This window comes from Kryptolebias marmoratus, linkage group LG1, assembly GCF_001649575.2.
Source record: "Kryptolebias marmoratus isolate JLee-2015 linkage group LG1, ASM164957v2, whole genome shotgun sequence".
In the NCBI taxonomy this organism is placed as follows: Eukaryota; Metazoa; Chordata; class Actinopteri; order Cyprinodontiformes; family Rivulidae; genus Kryptolebias; species Kryptolebias marmoratus.
In genome coordinates this window covers 13,035,715-13,061,048 of record NC_051430.1, presented here as the reverse complement: position 1 = coordinate 13,061,048, position 25,334 = coordinate 13,035,715, and the positions used below count along the sequence as shown (strand labels likewise).

Here is a 25,334-nt window from a genome sequence, read left to right as displayed (position 1 = left end):
ATAACACTTCTACTTTTTTTTCTTTAACTATTTAACTTCATTTTCTTTTAATTCTCACAGAACGACTTAGAAAAATCGTTAATTCCTTTTATAAACATTCTTTAAAATCTACTTCAGCGCTACTGCTTGCTGCATTTTTATCTCCTTATGCTCTTTTTAACTTTCAGCTGCAGTTTTGCTCATTTGACTTCTGCTCTACTTGCCTGTTTTTAGCTAAATCAAGAAACTTTAGCAGCTCAGTATTCACACTGCAAGCCAATAAGTTAAAAACCCAGCATTAACACCAGGATAAAGCGCTGCGTGAGGCTCTGTTGTTCCACAAATGAACAAAAAAGAAACCCACAAATCATTCGGTTAATTTAATTTAGGTGCATCAGTGCATCAGACGGCATCCTGTTCAGAGATGGTCGTGCGTCCGGAGAAATTGATCCTATCAGCTTTCATTGGTCAATAATGAGCTCGTTAATCTTCTGGATGGATGGTGATCATGTAACAGAGCTGTTGTGTTACATGAACCACCTCATTGCTTTAATATGTTTATTAGTAATGTTATCATTAGTCCTTTTTCACAGTGGGGGACATGGCTGGGAAAAATAAAGATTTCACGAGAAAGATCTCATAGTTTACCACTTATGAGTAAACGTCCTCTTAGGAGAACCAGAGTTACACGCGCGTTACCTTTACAGTGTATCTCTTTCAATAATGGCTTTTATGTTTTAGTAAAAAAGAGCGTTTACGGAGGACTTGAATGTGTGAACTGGTGCAGCATTTGGTCTGGATTTATGGGATTACTCCTGATTAAAGAAGCTTCCAAAGTGTTGGAGAACATGAGTCATTTGGTGAGATTTAACGTTTCCCAAAAAACAAATTAAGTGAACAGACGGATTTGAATTTGCTCTATTTGTAGATCTTAAATAGCATAAAAACTTTCAGTTTGGATCATGTGAAGCAGGTGCCATTCTTAGGCCTTTTTAGAGCGTTTTTTAAATTTATTATTATTTTAAAGTTGTCGCCTCTGCGTATTTACAGATTTCTTTTTCTGAAAGCTTTGAGTCGCCTGACCCAACCCTTTAGTTACTCGGAATCAGTTCTGCCGAAATGTTAAAACTTGGTAGTTTGTCGCACGTGCGTGCTCCCGGATCCGAGTTCTGATTTAATCGATTATTAAAGACCAACGACACAGCAGCTGGACTGCTGCAGGGAGTGCCTTCAAGCCTGAGACCAGCCAGGCTGCACCAGAACATCAAGTTTACCAAAGCCAAGACTTTTTTTTTTTCCTAACCTGGGTTCAAGTATTAGCCTCATCCTGTTGTCCAAACATAACTTAGCAAATACTTCATGGTTTCAAAGAAGCCAAGAGGCTGACGGCAGCCAGTGAATAAAGCATGGTTCATACCTGTAATAAAGCAGGTTGTCTTATAGATGTGAACAAAAAATCGTAATATTTTCCAAAAGTTACATATGTTTTCACCTAAACCTTAAGACATTCCTCTCTGATGCTGTGGCAGCAGAAACTGTCTCACGTGTGTTTTTAGATGTAGGTCAAAAAAATGCAATAACCAAAACAATTTTTTTTCTCTTTGTTTTAATTACGGTGAATGAGCTTCATTCTTGAGTTAAAAAGCATCCCACAAACAGATATGAGCACTGACACATAAGGTGCTGAAAAGACTTCTGGTTTGGGATATTTTGGTCTGAGATGTGTAAAACTAAGTTAAAGTCAATTTATAGTGTTCAGTGCTACGCAGCTTGATTTGGTTTAAAAGAAGACCTGTGATCATTTGCGGCCTCATTTATCTTTTAGTTTTTGAACATAATTAGAAGCTATTATTTAAATTACAGACAACATAGGAGCCAAAAATCAAAGTATAAAATATAAACCTATAACTGTGGATTCAGTGTTTATATAGCTGTTTATATATTTATGTAACATATTCAAATAGTTGCTGTATTGAAAATCATCTTTGCTCATATTTCTAAATCTAGTGGGAGGGGAGCTTTTCTGCAGCAGATGGATTTGTCATGGTGCAAAAAAAGAATTAAAATTCTTGTCCGATAAAAACAACTAATCAGTTTTGGCTTCCCAGTTTGTCATACAAAATAATACTAATAATACATTAAATGGCATTTAACCACCATAGAGGTAGGATTTGGCACGCCAAATTATTTTTTGGAAAAGCTCCACAAAAAACATAAATAATTATTGATTTCTACTTGGCCATCATAAAGAAATTCAACCAGCAGAGGGCGAATTTACATCTTTTCTTTCACCATAGTAGGCCCAAAATGAAACCAAATTATTCGGAGGGTCTTTAAAGCAAAGAAACAGACAGAAAAAGGTAATGTGTCATTTTTACAGCCTGGTTTGTCTCTTATGTGTTCATTTTTTAAATCAATTCAAATGAAAGGCTTATTTCTTGAAAGAATGCATATCACCCACGACCAATGAGTGAACAGAAGCTAAGCTTGCACTGCCCTTCGAAGCAGGTACCGAAAAAGCAGGGACCTAGTGCGAAAAAATGCAGATGTGAACGCTCGCAAAGCGAGCCGAGTAGAGTGGAGCCGGGACTGTTAGGGTCCGTCTGAAAGCCCCAAAAGATAGCCCCAAAAATGGAAGTGGGCGGTTTTAGGGGGGAACTTAACACCTGAAGAGGAGAATTAAAACAAAAAACAAAAAAAAAGGATGATTCAGGAAGATGACAGTCAGAAAAACTTGTAAAAAAAAAAAAGGAAATCTTAGTTGCGTGCTTTTATTTTGGTGAGCAGTTCCGGCGGCGTTCGCCTGTGCGTCGTGACGCTGCTTGGGGCTGCGAGGCCCCGCCCATCGCGATGACGCAGCACCGCAGGAGGAGGAGGCTGGCCGCTCTCATGTCCTCCCTCCGCCGCGCTCAGCCCCTGCCGCCGCCGCGAGGTGAAGAGCCGCCGCGAACGAGCCGACCGATGGTCGACGTGAAACTCTCGCCCACACCGGATCCTCCCCGAGGCGTCGAGGCGGCCCTGCTGCGTCGAGGAGAGATTTCGCGCCCGGAGACGATTCCGCATGGACCGGAGTAGAAATGCAGCGCCGTGCTCCCAGCCCACGACGAGAACCATGCCCAACTTACACTGCAAGCACATCCGCGACGTCCTGTTTCATCCCTCACGGCTCTGATAGGAGCGAGGTCCGCTCGGTTATCGACGAGGAGTGAGGAGAGGGAGCGAGCCGTGCCGCTGTGTTTCCGCTGCGAGACTACGGACTGAGAGAAGGAGAAGAAGAAAAACACCACCGCCAGCCTCTGCATTTAGGATCCTCTGTTTTTTGATGGAGCTGGAGAACATAGTAGCCAACACTGTACTGCTGAAAGCCAGAGAGGGTGAGTTGAATCCTACAGAAACCCGGGCAGGCCTGGGGGGGGGGCTTAGTGACAGGGATTTTGTTGTTTTTTTTTTTATTTTGCGCTCGGTTTGCTGAAAAGGTGGGGATGAAAGCAGCCTGCGGATTGAGAGGCTCAGGTAAATCCGACAGATGCAACAGGGAGGGGGGGGGTCTTATGTAACACATTACCGCATCAGCATATCATCTTGAGATCAATTAACACCCCCCCCCCCATCCCAACAATCACAGAGGCTGTTTTATCTTCCTGAGAGTGACAGAATCCTGTGATAAAGGGAGGGTGGGAAAGTCAGGAGTGGGGAGGGGGTGTGAGGTGTGTGGGGGGGTCTGCCTCCCACATCCGCTTTCCGCTGTGTGCGCAAATGAAAGCGCTCTTTCGCAACCTTTTTGCGCGCACACCGAGGAGGGCAGAGGAGCAGCTCCGTCTCTCTCCGCGGATGATGAGCGGCGATCTGATGACGTGACCGCTGCTGAGATGTGCGCGAGGGGCCTGCAGAGACGGAGGAGGTGGGGTGTGGGGGGAGTCAGATAGTCTGAGAAGGCCACATGCAGTTTCACCGGAGTCTGAGAGGATGGCCAGGCGCGTCCTGGTGGAAGATGGAGCGCAGAAGACCTGACTGGCGGCTGTCGCTGCCAGGCCACTTGCGGTGTGTTTTTCCGTGAGTTGTGTGACTCTGTGCGCCATTTATGAGCAGCAGGTTCTCCAGATGTGCCCTGCACAGAGGCTTTGAGGAGTCCGGGAAAGCTGTGCAACACATTAGAGTTCGTTTTGTCCGACTGGAGACATGAGTCAGTCAAATAGGGGACAAATATGTAAAGGAGAAGAAACAAATCATGTTGTTAATGGGCTCAGAACAGACCCAAGACTGCAAGCCAACAAGAAAAGAGGGTCATTTTGATGCTTTGAGGCAGAACCAAACTCGGTTAATGATTTAAAGAGTGTGTTCAGTTGTTTTGAGCAATTAATATCTTACCTGTTGCAGATAGCTTATCAGCTCAGGCCAACCAGAGGGCTAACGGCTAGTCTAAGAGAGGCTGAGGCCAAAGTAGATTTCTGCCCTCTTCAAACAACACGACAGAACACGCCAACACCATTTTATAAACCTTGACGTCATTGTAAACATCGCATCACATGGTGTTCACGCAAGATTTTATGGTTATTTGTAAATAGTGGCAGCTAGCTGTAGCACTTCAGGCGCAGACCTGGATCTCCTCCAGCAGGAATATGGTAACATTTCTTCTATAATAATCATATAATGCAAAACAGACGTTGTTGTAAACGGTTATAAACATTTGCTGCTAATAAACTTTAATGACTGAAGTGCGTTAGGAGTTAGCTCGTCACTTTGGTTAGAACTAAACTCTTACTTCTCCAAACTGAGCAGAAGCAGGTAAGATATTAATTGTTCATAATCTCTCTGCAGAACCACACATTAAAGGATCTGAGCTACCGTATCTCTTTAATGAAAGGACGCTTGTAATCAGGACACGATTCAAAAGCCGACATCCGTCAGCCCGCGTGACTTCTGCTTGTGTAAATCAAACCAAATAAATCTTATTGTCCACAAAGGGAAATTTTTTTTTCCCGTGCTGCATGGTGCCGCTGTGCAGCGATGACACGAACATCTAAGTAAAACGTACGAAACAAAAGGGAGACAAATTTCACTCTTTGCTCTGGGAGGATATGAGACAAGGATGCCTTTCTAATGAGTAAGTGGATGTAAATAAACACTTGAGCTGATTAGTTTTACACCTGCAGGCTCTGTACACTCTAAAAAAACATAGATTTGGGTGTTGTTTGAAGTGCATAATTGTTTTATCCTGAATCTAGTGCTTTTAATTACTTTTTAACAGCCAAAATAAGCAGGTTTTGTTGCACTGAAGCAATAATATGAAACATTAAAGTAACCAAATGCTGCTAATTCAACCCAACCTACCCACTGCTCCTTTTACTGAATAAAGACTCATTAAGCAAAATGTTCCAACATCCTTCTTCTTTGAAACTTCACAACATAAACCTCTGTCTTTTCTGAAAACTAAAAGAGTCAAATTGTCCCGTAGTGGCACATAAGTGAATTTTTTTTTGCCGGGGGTGTTTTTGGCACAGCAGCATGTGGTTTCATGTGTGAGTTTCAGAATGACACAGATAAAAGTCTTCAGCAGCTACGTCTGTGGGTAATAAAAAAAAAGCAACAACTGGTGATTGCAGGGAGTGCTTTAGGTGCTTCGATGGGGTTATAAAATGAACCAGGAAGCCGGCGTGCAGTCCAAACCCTCGTGTGGAACACCTGCGGGTCAGACTCGATGCTCGTTTTTATGGCAGCGGAGTGCAATTTGGGCCTAGTGAATCCGGCGTTATGAATTAATAAGAGCAGTTAATGAGCCGTGGCAGATCTTTCCCGTCCCAGCTGCCAGCTCGGTCCCACCAGCCGTGGCTGTAAAACACGGCTTTCCCAGCAGCTTTATCTGGCTCTCCATAAATGCATCCATGTGAGGCTGACTCAACAGATTTGTTGCCGTGCGCTCGCCAAAACACGTCGCGGCTCGTTGCGAGTTCATTACCGGTCGAATCGTTCACCAGTGAGAATCGTTCGAGGTTTTGGATTACACGGCCCGGTGCGAGAGGCCCCGCGGATCCCCGCGCGCTGCCCGACCCCTGCGCGCCTCCCTGGCGTGAATTATTCTGTGTTTCAGCGGCGTGGAGCAGACGGGAGGATCGTTTTTAGATCACATACCAGCATCAGTGCAAGAATGCAAGTGGGACAAATAAAGGCTGTTTATTCCTGTTTGTTTAAGCAAGAGCGGGCCGAGCTGGAGCCAAGTGCTGCGAGCTCCAGGAAGGCCTGGTTTGCACTGCAGTCTCTGGCCTGCTTGTGCCAGCATCCTCACATCACTCGGATCCACAAACCAGTGCAAGGGGCAGCTGAAACAAGAGAGTAAAAAGCAGTAGCTGTGCCCAGGCCATGAGCTGCAGCACGGCCCCATTTAATAACCACGGAGCGATATTTCCTTAAAAAGCCGCTTTAGTCACATTGAGCCATCTCGGTTCGTTTTAACCGCTGTCTTACATAAAGCTAAGTGGTAACACACTATCAGTTTGCTGCAGCCCATAAGCTATTTAATCAAACTGATTGTTACATAACAAACTGAGTGGGCTACTGCTAGCCCAGCGCCATCCTCCCGTGGAGCTGCTCTCCGTTCTCTGCAGAAGATACTTTGTGGAGGATGATGAGTGCACGGCCGAAACGAAACACGCCTTCAGCGTGGTCATCTGACGGCGGCGGCTCTGTTCGCCTCATCAGAGCGGCAGGAAATGCAGACGTGCTGCTGATCTCTGGTGTCTCGGTGAGCGTTTGCACCGGCCGAGGAAATAAAGAATAAAGCGATCCACTCTGACCTTTTTTGCTTTTCATTCAGATCTGTTCAGTTGTGACTTCTGCCTGGTGTAGCTGACATGCAGGCAGTTTAATATCAGGGTATGGTGCAGATTTATGTGTGTGTTAAAAGATGAGGGGTGTGGGGATGAATTCCTTTTGTTTAAATGTAACCTGAACTTCGCCGCTGTGACGGGAGCAACGTCGGCGCATTGGACCCTGAGCTCAGTGTGTGTGTGTGTGTGTGGAAGAGAGAACAAGAGAGCAACGCTGTCTTGCCTGCCACCCCATTCACAACTCCCGCTGGCAGCAGTCGTAGATTCCAGACCAGGCGAGCGAACGTCATCAGCTGTCGAAGTGAATGAGAGTACGAGGGAAAAACTGCATTGCTGCATTCAGATGTCTTTCCTGAATTGCGGTAACGGAGCTGGAGTATTTAGTTTGGCTGAGGTGATTTGACTGAATTCCACTTAACTGCCTGTGGGCTTTCACATTTGGCTTGTTGGGGATTTTTTTTCTTCGTTTTTTTCCTTTTTATAGACGATGTTGTTACATTAGTAAAAAGCTTGTAAAACAACAACAACAAAAAAAAAACAAGTTCACGAAGATGCATCAGACCAGTCGGTTCATTCTAACTCGAACAAGAACACTTGAAACTAAAGGTGAAAAACAGGACAGCCAGACAAAATTGGTAAATATTAGATTAGCCAGCAATTTTATTAAGGAAATTATCTAAAATTAAAAAATAACACAAAGAGAAGTAAGCATCAATTGGTGGTCCCCGAGCCACATTTGGTACACAAGCTTATTCCATCCGGCCCATGAAGTTTCAAATTATCGACGAATACCGTGCAGACGCTTCAAAACATCCACAACAAGCGACAACCTAACTTAAAGCACTAATACTATATACCAGGGGTAGGCAACCCTGGTCCTGGAGAACCAGTATCCTGCATGTTTTACTTGTTTCTCCGCTCCAACACACCTGATTTAAATCAGTGTGTCATTAACAGGCTTCTGCAGGACAAGAAGCTGTGATTTAACCACTGAATCAGGTGTGTTGGAGCACAGAAACAAGTAAAACATGCAGGATGGTGGCTCTCCAGGACCTGGGTTGCCTGCTATAGATCCACATGTTTGTCCCAGATGCAACATATTGATTTTTTTGGCCAATCTTAGCTAAACGCAGTAATGTTTTTATGAGGTTTTGCAGTTGAAATGGCACGGCAGATATATTAACTGCTGAAATAATTGCTCTATGTTTGTTCCTTATGTAGCTACTCTCAAGAGAAAGTAAAAAAACAAACAAACAAGCCTTTTGGTGCTTTTCTTTAGGTTTTACTGTTGTCTGACGTAAAGCTTTCTACTACTTTACTGTTAGATACTGACTCTGTTCAGAGTTAAAAGTTTAACTCTTTCTAACACAAAACCGCTCACCCACTTAGCCAATGACACTTGGGCTATTTCAGCATTTTTGGTCTCTCCCAAAAGTGGGGCATGTAAGGTGTCTATTAATGCAGAAGAGGAAGCTGAGAACAATGCCCTGAGTTTCAGGTCTCTACAACCTTCCCCTAAGGACTGATCACCTTTTCATACAATGCCTTTTTTTTTCCAAGCATTTCATGAACCATAACTGGGTTATGGTTAGGTGCACAACCTAGGTAGCTTCACCTTGATTAAAAGGGAAAACATGCACAATTACTACTAAAATATCTGTCACGCAGTAATTCAGAATGCTTAAGAAGTTTTGACCAAATCGAAATTGAATTCTGTCCCCCTGAAGAGGATATTCTGGTTTGCTCAAACAAGGAGGTGTGTTTATATAACAGCCATGAAGTATGTTATCCATACGGCTGACTTGTGTGTGCTCTGAGCTGTATCTTCAAGCTGCTGCAGAGGGGGTGGGTGGGTGGGTGGGTGATGAGGGCTGCTTCATCACGTGAGGCCACAGCAAGTCCCAGCAGGCCGACGGAGCTGCCGTTGTTCCAGCTGACGGAGTTCTGGTGGAACGAGCTTCTTCACCCGTTGGCACGCTCCAACAGTCAGAGCCATGGCATCGATCTTTGTTGTGCCGTCTGATCCCCCACCTGCCAGCTAATGGTAATATGAGTAGGAATAATACACAATGGGCTCGTTGTCTCCGTCGTGGTGCACAAACGTTCTCTCCTGCTTCTGCACGAACAGAAAACGCTCACCTGAAGCGCTCCACCTCCCGTCATGGCCCGTCTGAAGGACGCTGACATGAAATGCTGCCGTCAGGTTCTGAGAGCGCCTTAATTGGGAGGGGAAGAAGAGTATAACGGGGAGGATACCAGCCTGTTGCTTTCCCTCCTTTTTTCTTTTTTACTAAAAAGGGATAGAAGAAGACCTGGCAAAGAAGTGTTCAATTCCCTATTGTTTTTAAATATAAGGGAAAGACTTGATTTTAGTGAGCAATCAAAGTACCAAAAACTCTCTTTGGGACATTTGAAGTCACTCCAGTGGATCTAACAGTTCAGTGTCATGTTGAGAAACGACATAGTCATAGCCATTTTGGTCAAATCTTATCTCTTAGTGTTTTTAATTGTATGGCTTTTATTGTCCCATAATGATGATGTAACTGTGCCCTTTAGCATTACGAGTTTAACTCTATAAACTCCCTTTTTTTATTATATAAACTCCTTATTTAGTTCGATTGCCTGCTGTCCAATCTTTACTCATGCAAACTTAACACCAAATTACTGATAATGAAGAAAACAATATAATCAACAACTGTAGTATATTGGACATTTGTTGTCTAAATGGTTTAGATTTTTTGCGTTCTACAAGTTAATTAGAAAAAGAAATGAATGCCCAACCCTAATTATTTTTTATCGGCCCTTGATTTACGTTTTTTTTTCTTCAGGAACTGAAAATCAGGGTGCTGATGAGATACGAAGCGGAGCTAGCCACTTCTCCGTGGACAACACGCCACAAGGCTCGCTGTGTTTTGAGTAGGAGTGTGACTCATTTTTTCTTGAGTGAAAAAATTCAGCTCTCCGGCTCCTACTATCTCTATTGTTACCGCTGCCTCTGCCCACACATACAGTATATGTAACTCGGCTGGATGCAACAAGTTCACGCCTGTTCTCCGGAGGTTGCCGAGTGGCATTCTGGGAAATATAGGAGATAATTATCCAAAGTGGAAGTGGACAGTGGGCTATAGGGAGAGCTGAGGCAGAGGGGGGGGGAGTGAATTTTAAAAGCACTCGAGAAATGTACCAAGCAACCCAGCTGATTTATTTATTTTTTCTCCTCGTTGTTAGACAACAGCGCTTCGTGGAGTCCTGTTTCCTGACCGTCTCTGTAATGGAACAGCCAATGAATATTTGATGTGCATTAATCAAATGATCAATACTGCGAGTTTTGAACTTCCCCTTTTGGATGTCTGCTGTCATATAGGAAGCTAAATGCCAGACCATGTCTGACAATTAATGTCCTGCAAATACATGAGGCTGCTTAATGCTGCAGTTTCAGCAGTAGGCTCTTAGGTTTTTAGAGGCACGAGATGCTCATCTGAGGATGACTGTTTCCTTTTACCGTACTCTGCAACGCTATAAGTTATTTATTGAACCTACGGCCCTGGTCTTCCTCGGAGTGCTTTCTCAAAAGGAAGTAGGCCAGTTCAGAGCATCTAATATTGTAAAAAAAACCAGCTCCTCCTCTTCCTTAAGGCCCGCTGTGCGTTTTCCACAACGCTGAGAAAAGACAAAGCTGCCTTAGAGAAGCAGCGAATCGCAGCAGCAGAGTTCCAGCGCAGTTAAGGCCACGCCACACGCTCCAAACCTTACAATTGTTTTCTTTCTGAAGGATGTTGGCATTGCAATAATAAAGAACGTGGAATGTCAAAAAAAGGAAAAAAAAGGACAAGCAACCAAAGGCCTAGCTGTCCTTGAAGGAATGCGCTCATCTGCGGTGGTTATAATGGACGTAGTTGACTCCAAAAGTTAATGAGTTGTGGGCGTACCCCTTTTCACTGCTTTCTGGCAGTTTCATTAAAATCCATCAGGTGATTAAGGAGTTATTTTACTAACAGACAGACCGTGTTGACTGCAGTAGTTAAGGGCAAAGATTTAAAGACAGATTTTGTTTCATGCTCAGAGTGTCAGGAATGGCGCTCGGCTACCACCCCACAAACACCCGTCTTTGTGTTTTCTAACGTTGATTATCTGTGGCAACCATCTTGAATGGGGTTGACTCTAAAGGTCAATCAGCTGTAGATCTAGATCTAGTGATTACTTTCTACAGAAAAACGAACACACACACACACACGGGCAAAAACAATTATCACCATTTTCTTTCGTGTGGATGTGAGCGCCCAGCCAGTACCGTCTTTCAACACACTTCCATTCGTTCCATCGACTGGATAAGTCAGCTCCCCCGGTCTCTTTATGAGACGTGATGGAAGTGCAGAGTTTGTCTCCGGACAGAAAAAAGGCCGTCCTTCTGGGACGCGCAGGATCACGTTAATGTGGGAACCATTTGCGAAGGGGAACAAACACCATCCCACCTTGTTAGAGCCAAGAAGCTCCCATTAAAGACCAGCCTCGTGTGGACTATGCTCTGTCCTCCTGGATCTTTATGGATGAGCAAACAGTGTGTATTACCCATCATGCCCCGCGCTGTGTGTGGTCTTTTGATCCATGGGTTATATAATTGCAGTCTATTCAATGCTTTACTCCCCCCCCCACCCCATCCCACTCCTCACATTCCAGATTTAGCATATTTATAGAGCAGGAAACTTGTGGCACCTGACTGTTCCCCGGCAGGAAATGTGCCCGGCCTTCTGCTGGCTTTTGTCGGATTTCTGTCCTTACATGCAAGTTTTAACGCCGAGTTTTTATTTTTATTTTCTGGCTTCCTGCACATGTTTGTTATCTCCTGCCACAGAAAGGCAAAAGCAGACCATAATAATTTTTGCCCGGCATCTGCATGTGTGCCTGACTTTTAGCAAAATATCTCATGAACCGCCAGACGGATTTTGATGAAACTCTCAGAAAAGTAATCAGTGGATGTACGTCTGCAGCTAATTAACCTTTGGAGTCAACCCAATCCAAGATGGCTGCCACAGCCAATTGACCTTAATAAACACAAAAATGGCTATAGTTCAGTCAATTTTATAGATATTAAGCTAACGTTTTGAGTGCTAGTAGCTGAGAGTCATTTGCAACACATACTCCAAGTGCTCCTCATAGCGTGAGATCTTTGCCTTAAACTTAAGCATTGACTTGTTGGAGTCAGTCTTATCTGTCTGTTAGCAAATATTCCCGTGAACTACTGAGCGGATGTCAATAAAACTTTGAGAAAGCAATCATTGGATGCAAATCTGTAAATGGTTAACCTTTAAAGTCATTCCAGTTTAAGATGGCAGCCATAGTTAATCAACATTAGAAAACATGAAAATGGTTATAACTTAGTCAGTTTTACAGATGTTGAGCTGTGATGGTAGCTGAGAGTCAGTCACAAACACATACTCTGATCGTGATATCTCAAGATAACATTACTTTCATGGTTTGACCAAAACAGTCTAAAACTCTGGCCTGAAAGGCAGCAGGAGACGTGCCTTCTTGTCCTTTAGTTTGCTTATAAACTCGAGACGCAGCTACTCGAGCAGCAACGGCCCCAGCGTATACCAGCTGTGTGATCACGGACTGGTTTCCCCCGCCTCGGTTTGTGTTAACACATCGTGGCGGCTGCCCTTGAGCCGGTCGCTATTTTTAGCACCAGTGTTTACAAGGACATAAAGACGGTGGTAATGGGCACTGCTGTGTCACTGTTCATAAGGCTTTTGTGCAAACAGCAACACGCTGACCACAGAGCTGATCAATCTCACCCAGTTGGTTTGCTTGGAAACCCAGGCACATTGTCAAGTTGTTATCATCGGTGCAGCCTATTTCAAATCCCCTCTTCGTCGTCCGTGGCTGAGTTTTGAGGTTGCGACCCCTGGCTGAGTGGATTAACATGTGACCCCCACCTCCCACCTGCAGCAGCCCGAAGAATAGTCCGGTGTCAGCAGGTGAGGGCCGGACGTCACAGCCGTTCGCTCCGAGCGTGTCAGCAGACGCCGCAGCGCCGGTTCTCGTTGCTCTGATGAGGAGTACGTGGACGGGAACGGCTCTTTGACGAGGAGGCTCCAACATGACATCATCCTGGAAGAGGTCAACAAAGAGCGTCTTCCTGCTATAGTCCTCCCCTTCTGCTCAGGTCTGGCGAACGTTTCCTCCAGCTTCCTGTGGCATGGGCGCGCACACGGACACACACACACTTACCGCGAGACTCCTCAATAAGTGCTTTTTGACGTGTAGAGATAAGAAATATCCCGGCTTGTTTTACCATTACAGCAGTGATTGCGGATAAGGTTGATGAGCTTGTGATGTTTTTTGTTTTTTAATGATAAAAGGTGAAGTCTCACTGCGACTGTTGGATACTAATTGGAGACGCAAAATTGCGGGAAAATAGGCAAATATTCACATTTGGAGTCACACTGAATTGTGACGCGACACGTTTTACTTCGAATGCATCCGGTCCTTGTTACTACTTAAATAAACTTGAAAAGGCTATATTTAAAAAACATAAAATTTTGACTGCATCTTGAAGCAAAAGAAAAAAAATACATTTCCAAATAAAAGGGCTAGCATTCCTTGGAAAACATGCATATCAGCCTTTCATAGCAGAGTGGTCAGGTAACATATTATCTGATGATGAGAAATTACAAAGTTATAGCTGCTTAGGTACATGCAATATCATGTGTTGTTGTTCGATGTGTTGGGGACGAGTCTCAGCTACTACCACACCAAATCTAAGCTCAATATCTGTAATTTTGACTGAGTTAGAGGCATTTTTGTGCTGGCAAAGGTTGAACAGCTGTGGTGGCCAAATTGAATTGGGTTGACTCTAAAAGTTAATGAGTTGTAGATGGACAACCAGTGATTACTTTCTGAGAGTTTTAATAAAATCCAGCCTGGTTCATTAGATATTTTGCTAACAGACAAACAGGGTGAACACCAACAGTTAATGCCAAAGATCAAAGATTGTGTGCAATGAGTAGCACTTGGAGTATGTGTTGTGAATTAGTCTCACCAAATTTTAGTTTAATACAAGTTAAACTGACTGGGTTCCAGCCATTTTAGTGTTTTCTAAGGTCCTTTGGATGTGGCAGCCATCTTGAATCGGGTTGAGTCTGACGGTGAATGAGTTGTAGACACACATCCAGTGATTACTCGAGGGTTTGAGCCGGGTTCCTACTGCCCGTGACAACTCGGCGGCTATTTTAAGAGGAAATATGTTTTGTAAATCTGTCGAACGCGTTCAGACGTCCTGCGACACGACGGCAAGGAAAATTGAGAGCCATCCGTGAGCGCGTTCGACACAATCCCGAGACTCCCTCTCAAGGTTTGTTTGCCACTCGTTGCCAGCAGCCGCAGCCCGGTGAGAGGCAGGCTTCAAAGGTTGAACACCATCTTCCTTTCTACATCTCCTAGAGCTGCAGAACATTGACTCGTAAAGCGCGGTTCGGCGCGGCTCCCAGATAGCACAATCTGAAGAGGTGTGATTTACCTCCTGTCTCAGCAACAGATCAAAATCTTGGGCTGCTTTGTCACCAAGATGTTTATCGTGACCAAGGCAAGCCGAACCCTTCTAGCAATCACTCTGACAAGCAGGAAGAGGATGTTATTGAGTGCCAATGCAAAGCATTTCTCTATTTTGTTTTCTTGATAGCCTACTTGTGCATTTAAAACAAATGTTTTGCATTTACAAGGGCGTCTGCCTTCACCTGCATCTCCCATGCAAATAAATACTAAGGGCTGATGAACAGTTGGACGTTGTGGGAGAGGAAGGAGACTCGGCAAGAACAAAGGCGTTTTATTCGTCGGTGTGTGTGTGTGTGTGTGTTGCTGTGTTGGTACCTCGCTGACCACTACTGTATGACTCAACCGCGAGGCCGACATTTAACAGCTTAGACAAAGGAGGTGATGTGAGGAGAAAAAAAAAGAAGAAGCGAGAGTTGAATAATCAGACAGAGATACCCGGCTGGTCGTGAATGAGGAGGGTCAGAGCGTGGAGAGCCACAAGGCTCGACCAGAATCACTTTCTGTGAGGTGTAGGTGTGCAGAGGCGCTCCCCGTGCTTTCACATCTCACTCCGCTGCAGATGTCGTTACAAACCATGTGTCTGATTTACAGTTAGGATGTGGTTTCCTCGGGCTGTCCACAGCAACTCTGACATTATGCTTGGATGATACTGCCAGAGGGTGTGTGTGTGTGTGTGTGTGTGTGTGTGTGTGTGTGTGTGCGCGTGTGTGTAAACTGGTTAACAGCTCACTTTCTTTTGTGTGTCAAGGCCAAGCATTCTTGAAGGAATGCATATCGCCCTCCGCCTTTCCTGCCAGAGTTTCAAACTATTGTCATCTCATGTCGAGAAATGAGCTGTTTCGTCAAACCTTGGAACCATAAATCAGATTAATTACAAATACCTTTTATTTTTATTTGTGGACATTGAACTAAAACAGTACTGTAACAGCCCAAACAATACTTAATTTCAACTAGACGTTGATTAGCTGCTTTTTAGATAAATCAGTTTGAACATATAGATGTCTAAAAGATGTCTATTGTACATTTAGGCTAAAACTGATTTACATTTAATTTAAAAGTCAAAGTTTAGTAGATGTCTAAGCTTCAGGTAGACTCTGATTAAGTGTCTTTTAGATGTGTTTGTTTAGACATTCGGTATAGACGTCTAAAACACTGTCCAGTTGAAACTTAGACGTCTACAAGTTCAGATGTATTTTCAACCCAAATAAAAAGCTCACAGAGGCGCTATGTGAAGTCTCAGGTGATATCGTAAAATCTCAGGCCGTATGTTCGTGCTCAGAGTATGTGTTGGGGACGACTCTCAGCTCCTGCCGCCCCAAATTGTAGCTCAGTATCTGTAAAGTTGACGGTGTAGCCATTTTTGTGTTTGCTGAAGTCGGTTAGCCGTGGCGGCCAACTTGTATTGGATTCGTTTGCGAGTGTCAGCGAGTCGTAGCTGCACATCCAACGATTACTTTCTGGGAGTTCCGTCAAAATCTGTCCAGCGGATATTTTTGCTAACAGGCTAACGGACACACAGGCGGCGGGCGATGGTAACCTCACAGCTGAGCTAGCGGCGCTTCTGAACGTGTGCATGGACGGGCGTGGGGACGTTACTAAAGAGAGGTCACAGCAAGAACACACACACACACACTCTCTTAGATGTTTGGGATGCCGGTAACCCCCTGGTGTTTTGCCAGACGGATGTTGTTCGCCCCGTGACCTTATTTTTCGCCACACTTGACATGCCGCGGTGATGTCAGAGGCGCTAATCAGAAACATAAGTAAAGGGCGGCGACCACAAGGCCTCCGTGGAACAAATTGGACCGACCACGTCTTGTGTGCAGCTAATCTACAGCGCCGCGCATATTTCAGCTGGAGTGTAAGCGACGGGCCACGGGAGAGGGAACACAGTTTATTCAAGAGGGGAATCAGCAGAGCACGGAGGACAAGATGTCATTTAGGAGCACGTTCAGGTTTATAGCAGCCCACTTTTGTTTTCAACTTGTGAATGTGGAAGTTTTATTTTTTAATTTCCCATCGCCTCATACAGTGATTCAAAAATCTTAGCGCTTCCCTTTTTTTGTTGATGGAACTAATTATTTTAGTAAACTTCCTCCGAGGCCTAATTTCTCATTTCCAGATAGAATGTTTTCCCCTCATCGGGCAGCAGCAGGGAGACATGCAGAAACTATTTGTAATCTTTCAAGTGATTAAGGTTGTATTATTTTAAAGTCTCTAGACACGAGACACTGAAACCAAACAGGAAATATCTTGTCACATCCAGAAGGCCGCTTCTGCGATGCGGAGATGCAACAGTTCGTGCTCATGCAGAGTATTTGCATGCTTGCCGGAGAGGTTGGCTTTGTTCGCGCACGCTGTTGCACACAAATGTTGTCGATTTAGCAAATGAGGCCAATTATTGAACACCGACGTTCCGAACCTGAAGGTTGGAATCCCCAGAAGGGCTCCTGAGAGAAAGTCGAAGTGTCAATTATCAGTGAGGATCGTGAGGATCGAACATCAGCAATTTTAACCCTGTTGAAAATGTTTCTAAATCTGTTTTAAAGGGGTATTTTCAGAGCTGATCGGGGAATAACTATCAACAACTATTTGGCGAAAGACCCCCTTCAAAAAAAAAAAAAAAATGACCGGACTGTCCCTTTAAGATGGCAGCGATCTGCTTCGGTCTTGGCGGCTTTTAGCTCGCCAGTCCAGTCAGAATTAAACTCCGTTTCTCTAAACTGGGGGTGGCCAAAGAGCTATCTGCAGCAGGTAAGATATTTATTGTAGGGATTGGGATTTAAAGCTAAAAATTTGTTGGTAATTATTTGATTATTTTCTTAATATTCTCCGCTGCCACAAAAAATGGACTTCAGAAGATTTGAGCTATTCCTTTAACACTTATTTATAGTAAAGTTTCTACGTTTTTGGTTGAACATAGGTATCAATCCAGTAACCGTGAAATACATCTACAGCCACTTGCTTTTCACTCCAGAGAGAGGAATAAATCAACAAATGTATGGTAATCGGTGTCATAAATGGCTGCAGTTTTAAGCCCTCTTGCACACGGTGAAACCACAATCTTTTAGCTTTAATGGAGCAGAAGAGAGGAGACCATCATCAGGTCAGCTGACCTCATTGTAGACTCCCACATGACCCTGAAGTGAAACCCAGACTGAACATTCATTGCAGTTGGATTGAAATACGCCTGCTTGGATCCCATTAAACCCTTTCTGCTGCTTTTGTCTGAAAGCCCGGCTCCTATTAACTCCAAGCAACTGTACATAAAAATCCCTTCACACCCATAAAGGGTCAAAGATCCCTGTTCTGCCCAGAGAGCTGCGAACGACCTCGAAACAAAGCAGACCGATGGGCCTCAAGCTTCAAATTAGGTCAGTCCCAGGCTGCTGCAGCTCAGTCATCGTGATGTGGAGGGAGACGACTGTGAATCTTCCACAGATTTCTAAAAAAAAAAGAAGAAGAAGAAAGAAACAGAGCAGACGGGCCGCGGAGCTGAGGTTGAAGGAGAGGGGAGCGGTGCAGATGGCGAGGAAGAGCAGATGAAAAATAAACAGGTTCGTAGAGCGTTCAGCGAGAGGGAAAGAAAACAGGACACGGGGCAGAAAAAAGGAGGAACTTCATTATTTGCGGTTGTCTCAGCATTGTGTACAATTTGAATGCCTGGGTGGAGCGCCGGCGTTTGGTACAATTATTTAACATGGCGCTGACCCCTCAACAGGAAATCTCTGCCATTTGGCGGAGGCTTTTTTATCTGCGAGGGCCCCACAGAAGCACGAGCGCGTTCGCTCCGAGCTTAGTGGCCCCCGTGGGGAATGACCTTCTCCATTCACTGCACCGCTGTGTGTTTTGGCAGACGTTGTTTCTTAATAAAAGAGATTAAAATACTTAAACCGCACAGGCAAAAGTATGCTGACATTTTGTCACGCTGCATACTTTTACTCATTAACTCTTTCCAGAGAACAAGTGGAACTTAAATAAGGAAGTGGGCCTTTTTTTTTTTTTTTGGTCTACTGTAACGCTGATGGGGAGCAGATGCATGAAGTTAATGATTGTCTCGGGGGATATTTTATATTTTGACTTCAGTTATTAAGACATTCTTTCCTCATGTTTGTCCGGGGTTATAAGGTACCATTCTGTGTATCTAAGCTTTGCTGCTATAAGAGCTGTTCTCGAAAGGAAAACAACCCGACTCGAGCTCGTGAAGAAGATCCCTACAAGCTTGTAAAGCTTTTTTTTTGTGAAAAAAACTTGCAAGGGATTGATTATGAAATCAAATACCTAAAGTTAGAAAAAAAAGAGCTGAGACGTGCACTTCCTTTATGCCTGTTTTTCTTGGATTAGTGGGAAAACTGCATTGTATATTTTTACTGTCACACCAAAAAAGATGTTGAGCACAATTTCGACTTCTCGAACTCCTGAGCTGAAAGCGTGTAATGTAAAGATACGAGCGTAACTGAGACTTAGCGGCGTGTTTTTACACAGCAGNGGGGGGGGACCGGCAAGGCCGTAATGCGGCAGGATTGATGGGAAAGCAGCTAAATCTTTCACTCAGAGGCTCCAGCATGACGTAGCGCCTCTCAAATTCCTGACTTATTACTTAAAGATGTCTGCTTGTCGTCGCTGCTCTGGCTTTCCTGCTCTTGATGCCTATCACACGCAGCAAATGTCCACCGCGCAGTCATTGCACGCGGAGAAAACTAAAACCAAGATGGGGTTTTGTTGTTTTTTTTACACAGCTTCGACTGTAAAACAAATGAAATAAGCACTCAGTTTTTAATCCTGTGTGACCAACGCTACAGTTAGGACGAGAAACACGACAGCAGTTCAAAACAGAAGAAATCAAAAGCTTAGCACTCCTGGAAGGAATGCACATCACCCGCTTTTAGACTTAGATCATCTTATTTTGGTCAAACCTTGAAAATAACATCAAGCTCAGTGTCATCTAATACCCCGCTCCGAGTATGTGTGAGTGACTTATCAGCTACTACCACATTAGATTATCTATACGTTTGACTGAGTTATTTGCATTTTTGTGTTGGCTAATGTCCATTAGCTGTGGCGGCCATTTTGAATTAGGTTGACTTCAAAAGTTAATCAGCTGTAAACTTCCAGGGATTACTTTCTGACAGCTTAATCAAGATCTGCCAGTTGTTCGTGAGATATTTTGCTAACAAACAGAGTTGTTTGTATTATTATTGGCAAACTTTTAAACAAAGATGCAACACAATCTGTTAGCATTCAGGACATACGTTGGGGGTCAGTCTCAGCTACTACCACGCCAAATTTTAGGTCAATATGTCTAAAAGGGTTTAAGTTAGAGCCATTTTTGTGTTTATTAAGGTCAGTTGACTGTGGCAGCCATCTTTAATTGGGTTGACTCCAAAAGGTAATCAGGTGTAGACGTACATCCACTGATTACTTTCCAAGAGTTTCATCAGAATCCCTTCGGTGAGTCTTGAAATATTTTGCTAACAGACGTACAAGGTTAATTCCAAATAGTTCATGGCTGAAGTTTAAACAAGGATCCTGCTCAATCTGCTGGTACCACATGTTGGGTCTTAGTCTCAGCTACTACCACAGCAAACTTTAGGTCCGGATCTGTAAAATTGACTGAGTTATAGCCCTTTTTGTGTTTAACTGCTTATTTTTATTATCAGTCGGCTGAGGCGGCCATCTTGAATCGTGCTAATTCCAAATGTCATTCAGCTGTAGATGTACATCCAAGAAATACTTTCTGCAAATTACAGTGAATATTGTTCATTGGTTTGTGAGATATTTTGCATACAGATAGACACACAGACACAGGCGTTTGGAGGTGGGCAGTAATTTGAACAAACTGGAATAATACACGACCACAAAAATATAAAATAAAATAAACAAATAAATGTTCAGGGTTTAGTGTTAATGGATTTGAGGCGGGTAAAGTCTCCGGCTCTTATGGGAGCTGGTCTGGGCAGAGCAGGCTGAGTGAACAGACACACACACACACATTAAACACACACTGCTCCACTTTCAGAAAAGCTACTGACTGAGGAGGAAAGTCAGTGGAGAATGGAGAAATTTAGGGAGGAAGTGAGACGTAATCTATGAATTATAGATACGGGCTGAGACTATGATTTCATTCAGGGGAAAGCCCACACACAACCCCTCCTCACCCCCTTTTCTCCCGCTTCTTTGACGCACGGGGCCTCACGTTGCTCCTCGCTGATGCAAATGAACCCTGACAACTTTATGAAGTCCTGTCGTTTTAATATTTTCCCTTCTTATTTGTGCGTGTCACCACAGGCGGAGGTGGAAAGCGGAAAGGAAGGAGCAAAAAATGGAAGGAGATCCTTCGCTTCCCCCACATAAGCCAGTGTGTTAACATGGGAAAAACTATCGGTACGTGTTTGTGCGCTCTCCCCCCTCCCCTCCCGTCTGAAGACAGAGCGTGTTTCCAAATGCTGGCTGTTAAAGTGTTGGCTTCTTCCTTTTGCAGAGCGGGATTATGCCAGCATCTGTGAGAAACAGCCCATTGGACGGCTCCTCTTTCGTCAGTACTGTGAGACCAACCCCAACATGCAACGGTGCATCCAGCTGCTGGACGCAATGGTAACACACGCCCACGTACACAGAGACGCAGAAACACAGCAACAAAAACATTATTTAGGTTGTACCGCTTTGTGTCCTCGTTAGTGCTTCGTTCTCTATATTTTTACTAGCCAGGGAAACTCTAGAGGGAAGAAATGGATTAAACCTCATCCTTTGTGCTCTCTGCTGTAGAGCCGCCTGATATCCGTGGCGTCATGTCTTCAGCCCATAGATGGGTCCTGTTACGGGCGTTAGTCGGGCTTTGGGAAGCTCCATCGCTTGTTTCTGCATTTGGATGCTCATCATCTCAGATGTTCCACTCATAAATACCAAGGCTGGGACTCTTTCTGCACCTCGTGATTCGATTTTATTCTGACTCACAGGGCTGTGATGACCACTAACACTAATTCATATATTTTCAGGACTAACAAAGAGCACACAATAATCGCAGAAGCCAGAAAAAACCTAATAATCACGGCCTGCTGACTAACAGTTAGCATAGATGCTAACCTAACACTGAAAACACCATAGGAAAGCTAATGCGGTTAGCATTGTGTTTATCACTGGAAATTTATACACAAATCAAATGTTTTAAAGTTATTACTTAAAACAGTCATATGATGATAGCTTCAGATTTTATTTACAGACAAATTGTTCAGGGTTCAGTGAAGAAAGGATGATAAAGAGGTGAAAACACACAACATGTTTCTACTACAGGAAGCTACGGTAACTCTACTGGGACACACAGCCCCTTCTCTGCTGACTCTCTTAAAGTGGCAGCACAGATTAATGTTCACACAATCCATTTTTAACATATGAAAATGGATTCATAGTCATCCATGTCCACAATTTGATGCATCAAAAAATAGATTTCAGCTCCCGCCCCTAATAAATACCATAAGATATGTCGTCTGTGCAGCATCTAAACCAGCATGGGAGCAAAAAATGTTTAAACAAATAAACTATTGTAGAAATTTTCAAGATAAGCACAAGACCATAAAATCATCTGATTGCTGCAGTGTAGTCTCTGTAGGTTCCCAAGTTTTACTCTTTTTTTTTTCACAGTTTTGTATGTTAACAAGAAAGGAAACTGCTAAATCAGAAGTTCCCTTGGAATTGTGGGTAAATCAGAAGCCAGTAAGTTGGCGGAGCGTCTTAAAGTCATTAAACCTACATCAGTGTGGTGCCTTTCTAGAAACACTCTCTCACATGCCAGCCGGGGTCTCTTTCCTGCCATTAGCTTTTAGGAGTGTGCATTAATGTACGTATGGAAAAAACTATCCTCGGTTTAATTGAAGAGATTATTAGACTTAAAGAAAAGTGTCTTTTTAAACCAAAATACGAGAGCAAAACTGCAAGGAACTGATCAAAGATGATTGTTTTCTCTATATTAGTTTGATATGTTTAGAATGCATATTATTTGTTTCCTTCCTGTTTTGTTTGCATTTTATTTCTGGGGGCTTAGAAAAGATGAGATTTGACTAAAACCAAAACAAAAGATCAGGAAATCTGGTGTGTCTCAGAGAAACCAGCAGCCTTCAGGCGCAGACGGGGAGTGAAGCCGCACGGATCTTCCGGTTTTTGTTTTGCGTTTCATTTGAGTTTCTGCAACTATTCATTGTTGTGTCTTATCGTATGAAAATTAAAGCTCAGGTTTGGACACTCATTTGCCTCGGATGTAAATTGGATTCCGTGTAAAATGCGACGCTAAATCATCGTGAGCAAAAACCAAAAGCGCTGTAGGAAAATTTAACTAACATACATGGGTCAAAATTGACCGTCATGCATTGCTGCTGCCATCTGCGTTTGATAATGCAACAGATGCTGCCAACCAGATAACTGAATTGTTCTTCCTGTGGACAATGACTGGTGAATGTAGACATCTGAAGACATCCGTCCTCAGATTTCTCAACCATGCAGTGACATGTCTTCTCTCTCTTTGAGCAACAGGACTCCAGAATCTGAACTTTAGTCTTAAATTGAAGTTCTAAACAACATTTGGCAGAAATTAGCCTATAAGTTATTTAACCAAATGGTCAAAGGACACATTTTCTAACAGATATTTTAAGTGCATTTGACCAGTTTACATCGTTTAACTCATAATAAATATGGTTTTGAATCAGATTAGCAGCATTACAGGTGCCACTCCTAACACACGTGCCCCATTTCTGTAACACATATCAAACACTTAGGAAATTGTACCTTTTTTAGGAGAATTAAAGGTCATTTTGAATGTGATGGCAGCAACACATCTCAAAAAAAGTTGGAACAGACCATGTTTCCGTCTGTGAAACATCTCCTCTTCTTTAACATCAGTCTGTAAACATCCAGGAGAGCAGCTGCTGGAGGTTTTGGAGGGAACATTGTCCTATTCTTGTCTGATGGAGGATTCTAGCTGTTCAACAGTCCTGGGTCTGCTTTGACGTATTTTTTGTTTCGTGATGCATCAAATGTTTTTAGTTGGTGAGAGGTCTGGACTGCAGGCAGGACAGTTCAGCACCTGGACTCTTTTACCATGAAGGCCTGCAGCTGTAATGGAGGCAGGATGTGGTTTTATGTTGTCTTGCTGAAATATGCAAGACCTTCCCTGAAAAAGATGTCTGGATGGGTACATATGTTGCTCTAAAACCTGTATGTTTTCTGCATCGATGGTGCCTTTCCACATGTGTAAGCTGTTCATGTCAGAGGCTCTAATGCACCCCCATACCATCAGAGAGGCAGGCTGTAGAACTGTGGGCTGATAACAGGCCCAAAGGTCTCACCTCCTCCTTAGTATGGAGAACGTGTAATTCATGGTTTACAAAAAGAAATTCAAGATTTTGTCATTTGTAAAATTGGCTGAGTTGTAGCTTTTTTTGTGTGTCCTAACATCAGTTGGCTGTGGCGGCCATCTTGAATTGGGTTGACTTCAAAAGTTAATTAGTTGTAGAGACATTGAATGATTCCTTTGTGATCGTTTCCTTAAAGTATGTCAAGTGGTTGTTGTGACATTTCGCCAACATGACAAACACACACACACACACATAAAGACATGCAATAAAACAACCCTTTTTTACTTTTAGCCCTGTAGGTTAAGAAAGGTACTGAGACCCTTTTTATTTTAAAATATTGGCCAACACTGATCCAGGCAGCCCGGGGCTTCTGTTATCTGAGAGGCAGGAAACTCAGTGCTCTTCCATGGATGAACGTCTGTCTACAAACACACGACAGCCCCACTGTTTCAGTGTACTCACTCTGATTGCATCGCAAGACCATTTAACTGACTAGTTATTACTCCCCTGGACATTCACCCGGTTCGTTGGCCCCCTCTCCACTCCTCCCATATCTCACTCTCTTTCTCCGTCTAGACTAAATACTTCCCACATGACACATTTGAGTCGTTATCTATCAACGCTCAGAATATCTTTGTGGGCATGTGACGGGGGCAGAAAGGACAGCATTGTTTCCCAAACTCCCACCCCTCCCCTCTTCTTAACCGGCCACTCCTAAAAGTGACCACCTCTGTGAGAGGGAAACCACTTACAGACCCCCCCCCCTGCCACAAAGACAATGTGACGCTAATTCTGCAGTCAGTCCATGTGACGACCTCCGACTCTGACGCCTCGCTCACCGCTGAGCATTATTCAGAGCACTTAATAAGCCAGGTCTGAGTGTGATTACAGCCGAGCAGATGCTTGTGTTTTGAAGTGATTAAATAACACTCCGTGAGGCCTGGGCCGTTGTGAGGTTCGCCTGACAGATTATGTAATCTAGTCATCGTGGATTTTTTTCGTTTTTTGTTGTAGAAAACATGGAAACTCGTTAGCGGTTTAGCGAGGGAAAACAACCGAAGAGGTGTGTGTGGGAGAAAGCAGGAGGATGTGTGTGTTTCGGTGTGAACCAGAGGAAGAAATGCACTCAGGGGGGCAGCGGTGGTTCCTCCTACATCACAATGGGGTGTATGTGTACAATTTATGTGTGTTTGTGTGTGTTGGAGCCCGGCCGCTTTCAAAAAGTCAAAGGGGCGTCTCCTTTCCCCTTTGACTGACCCCCCACCAGCAGCGGGTGGGAGTCGGAAAGCTCGCTTACCCTAAATGTGAGCGCCCGATTGGGTGTTTGTGAGGCCGTGTGTTGTGTTACAGTCTCTTCATCTTTGTTGTTCGCTCATATTCCTAAATGTTTATTCGTAAACAACATATGTCGCTGGACATTTCAGTCGAAGTGTCGTTTTTCCCCTAAGCTCCAAGCTTATGTCCGCGCACAGGGGGTATGCGTGTGTGTGTGCGCGTGTGTTTTGTAGTGGAAAGCTGGTGACGCTGGTGTGACACTCCAGGATCTCAAGGAATCCCACCGTGTTTACTGTGGGGTTGCCGGGCAACGCGGGACCATGCCGGAAAAAAACCCCATGGCCGCGCCGCGCCGCCT

General features: G+C 44.0%; 1 protein-coding gene across 2 annotated transcripts in view; it reads left to right on the top strand.

The window, feature by feature from the left end:
* Positions 1 to 2,839: 2,839 nt before the first annotated feature.
* The window catches only part of grk5l (G protein-coupled receptor kinase 5 like), a 32,132-nt gene continuing 9,637 nt past the window's right edge, over positions 2,840 to 25,334 (top strand). For both annotated transcript variants that reach the window (XR_005233408.1, XM_017417312.3), the window contains exons 1-3: positions 2,840 to 3,353; positions 20,646 to 20,741; positions 20,839 to 20,951. Coding sequence is in view for 1 of the 2 variants with exons in the window: in XM_017417312.3 (XP_017272801.1) it covers positions 3,302 to 3,353; positions 20,646 to 20,741; positions 20,839 to 20,951 (261 nt within the window). In the remaining variant the exon portion in view is untranslated. The remainder of the gene's footprint in view (positions 3,354 to 20,645; positions 20,742 to 20,838; positions 20,952 to 25,334) is intronic.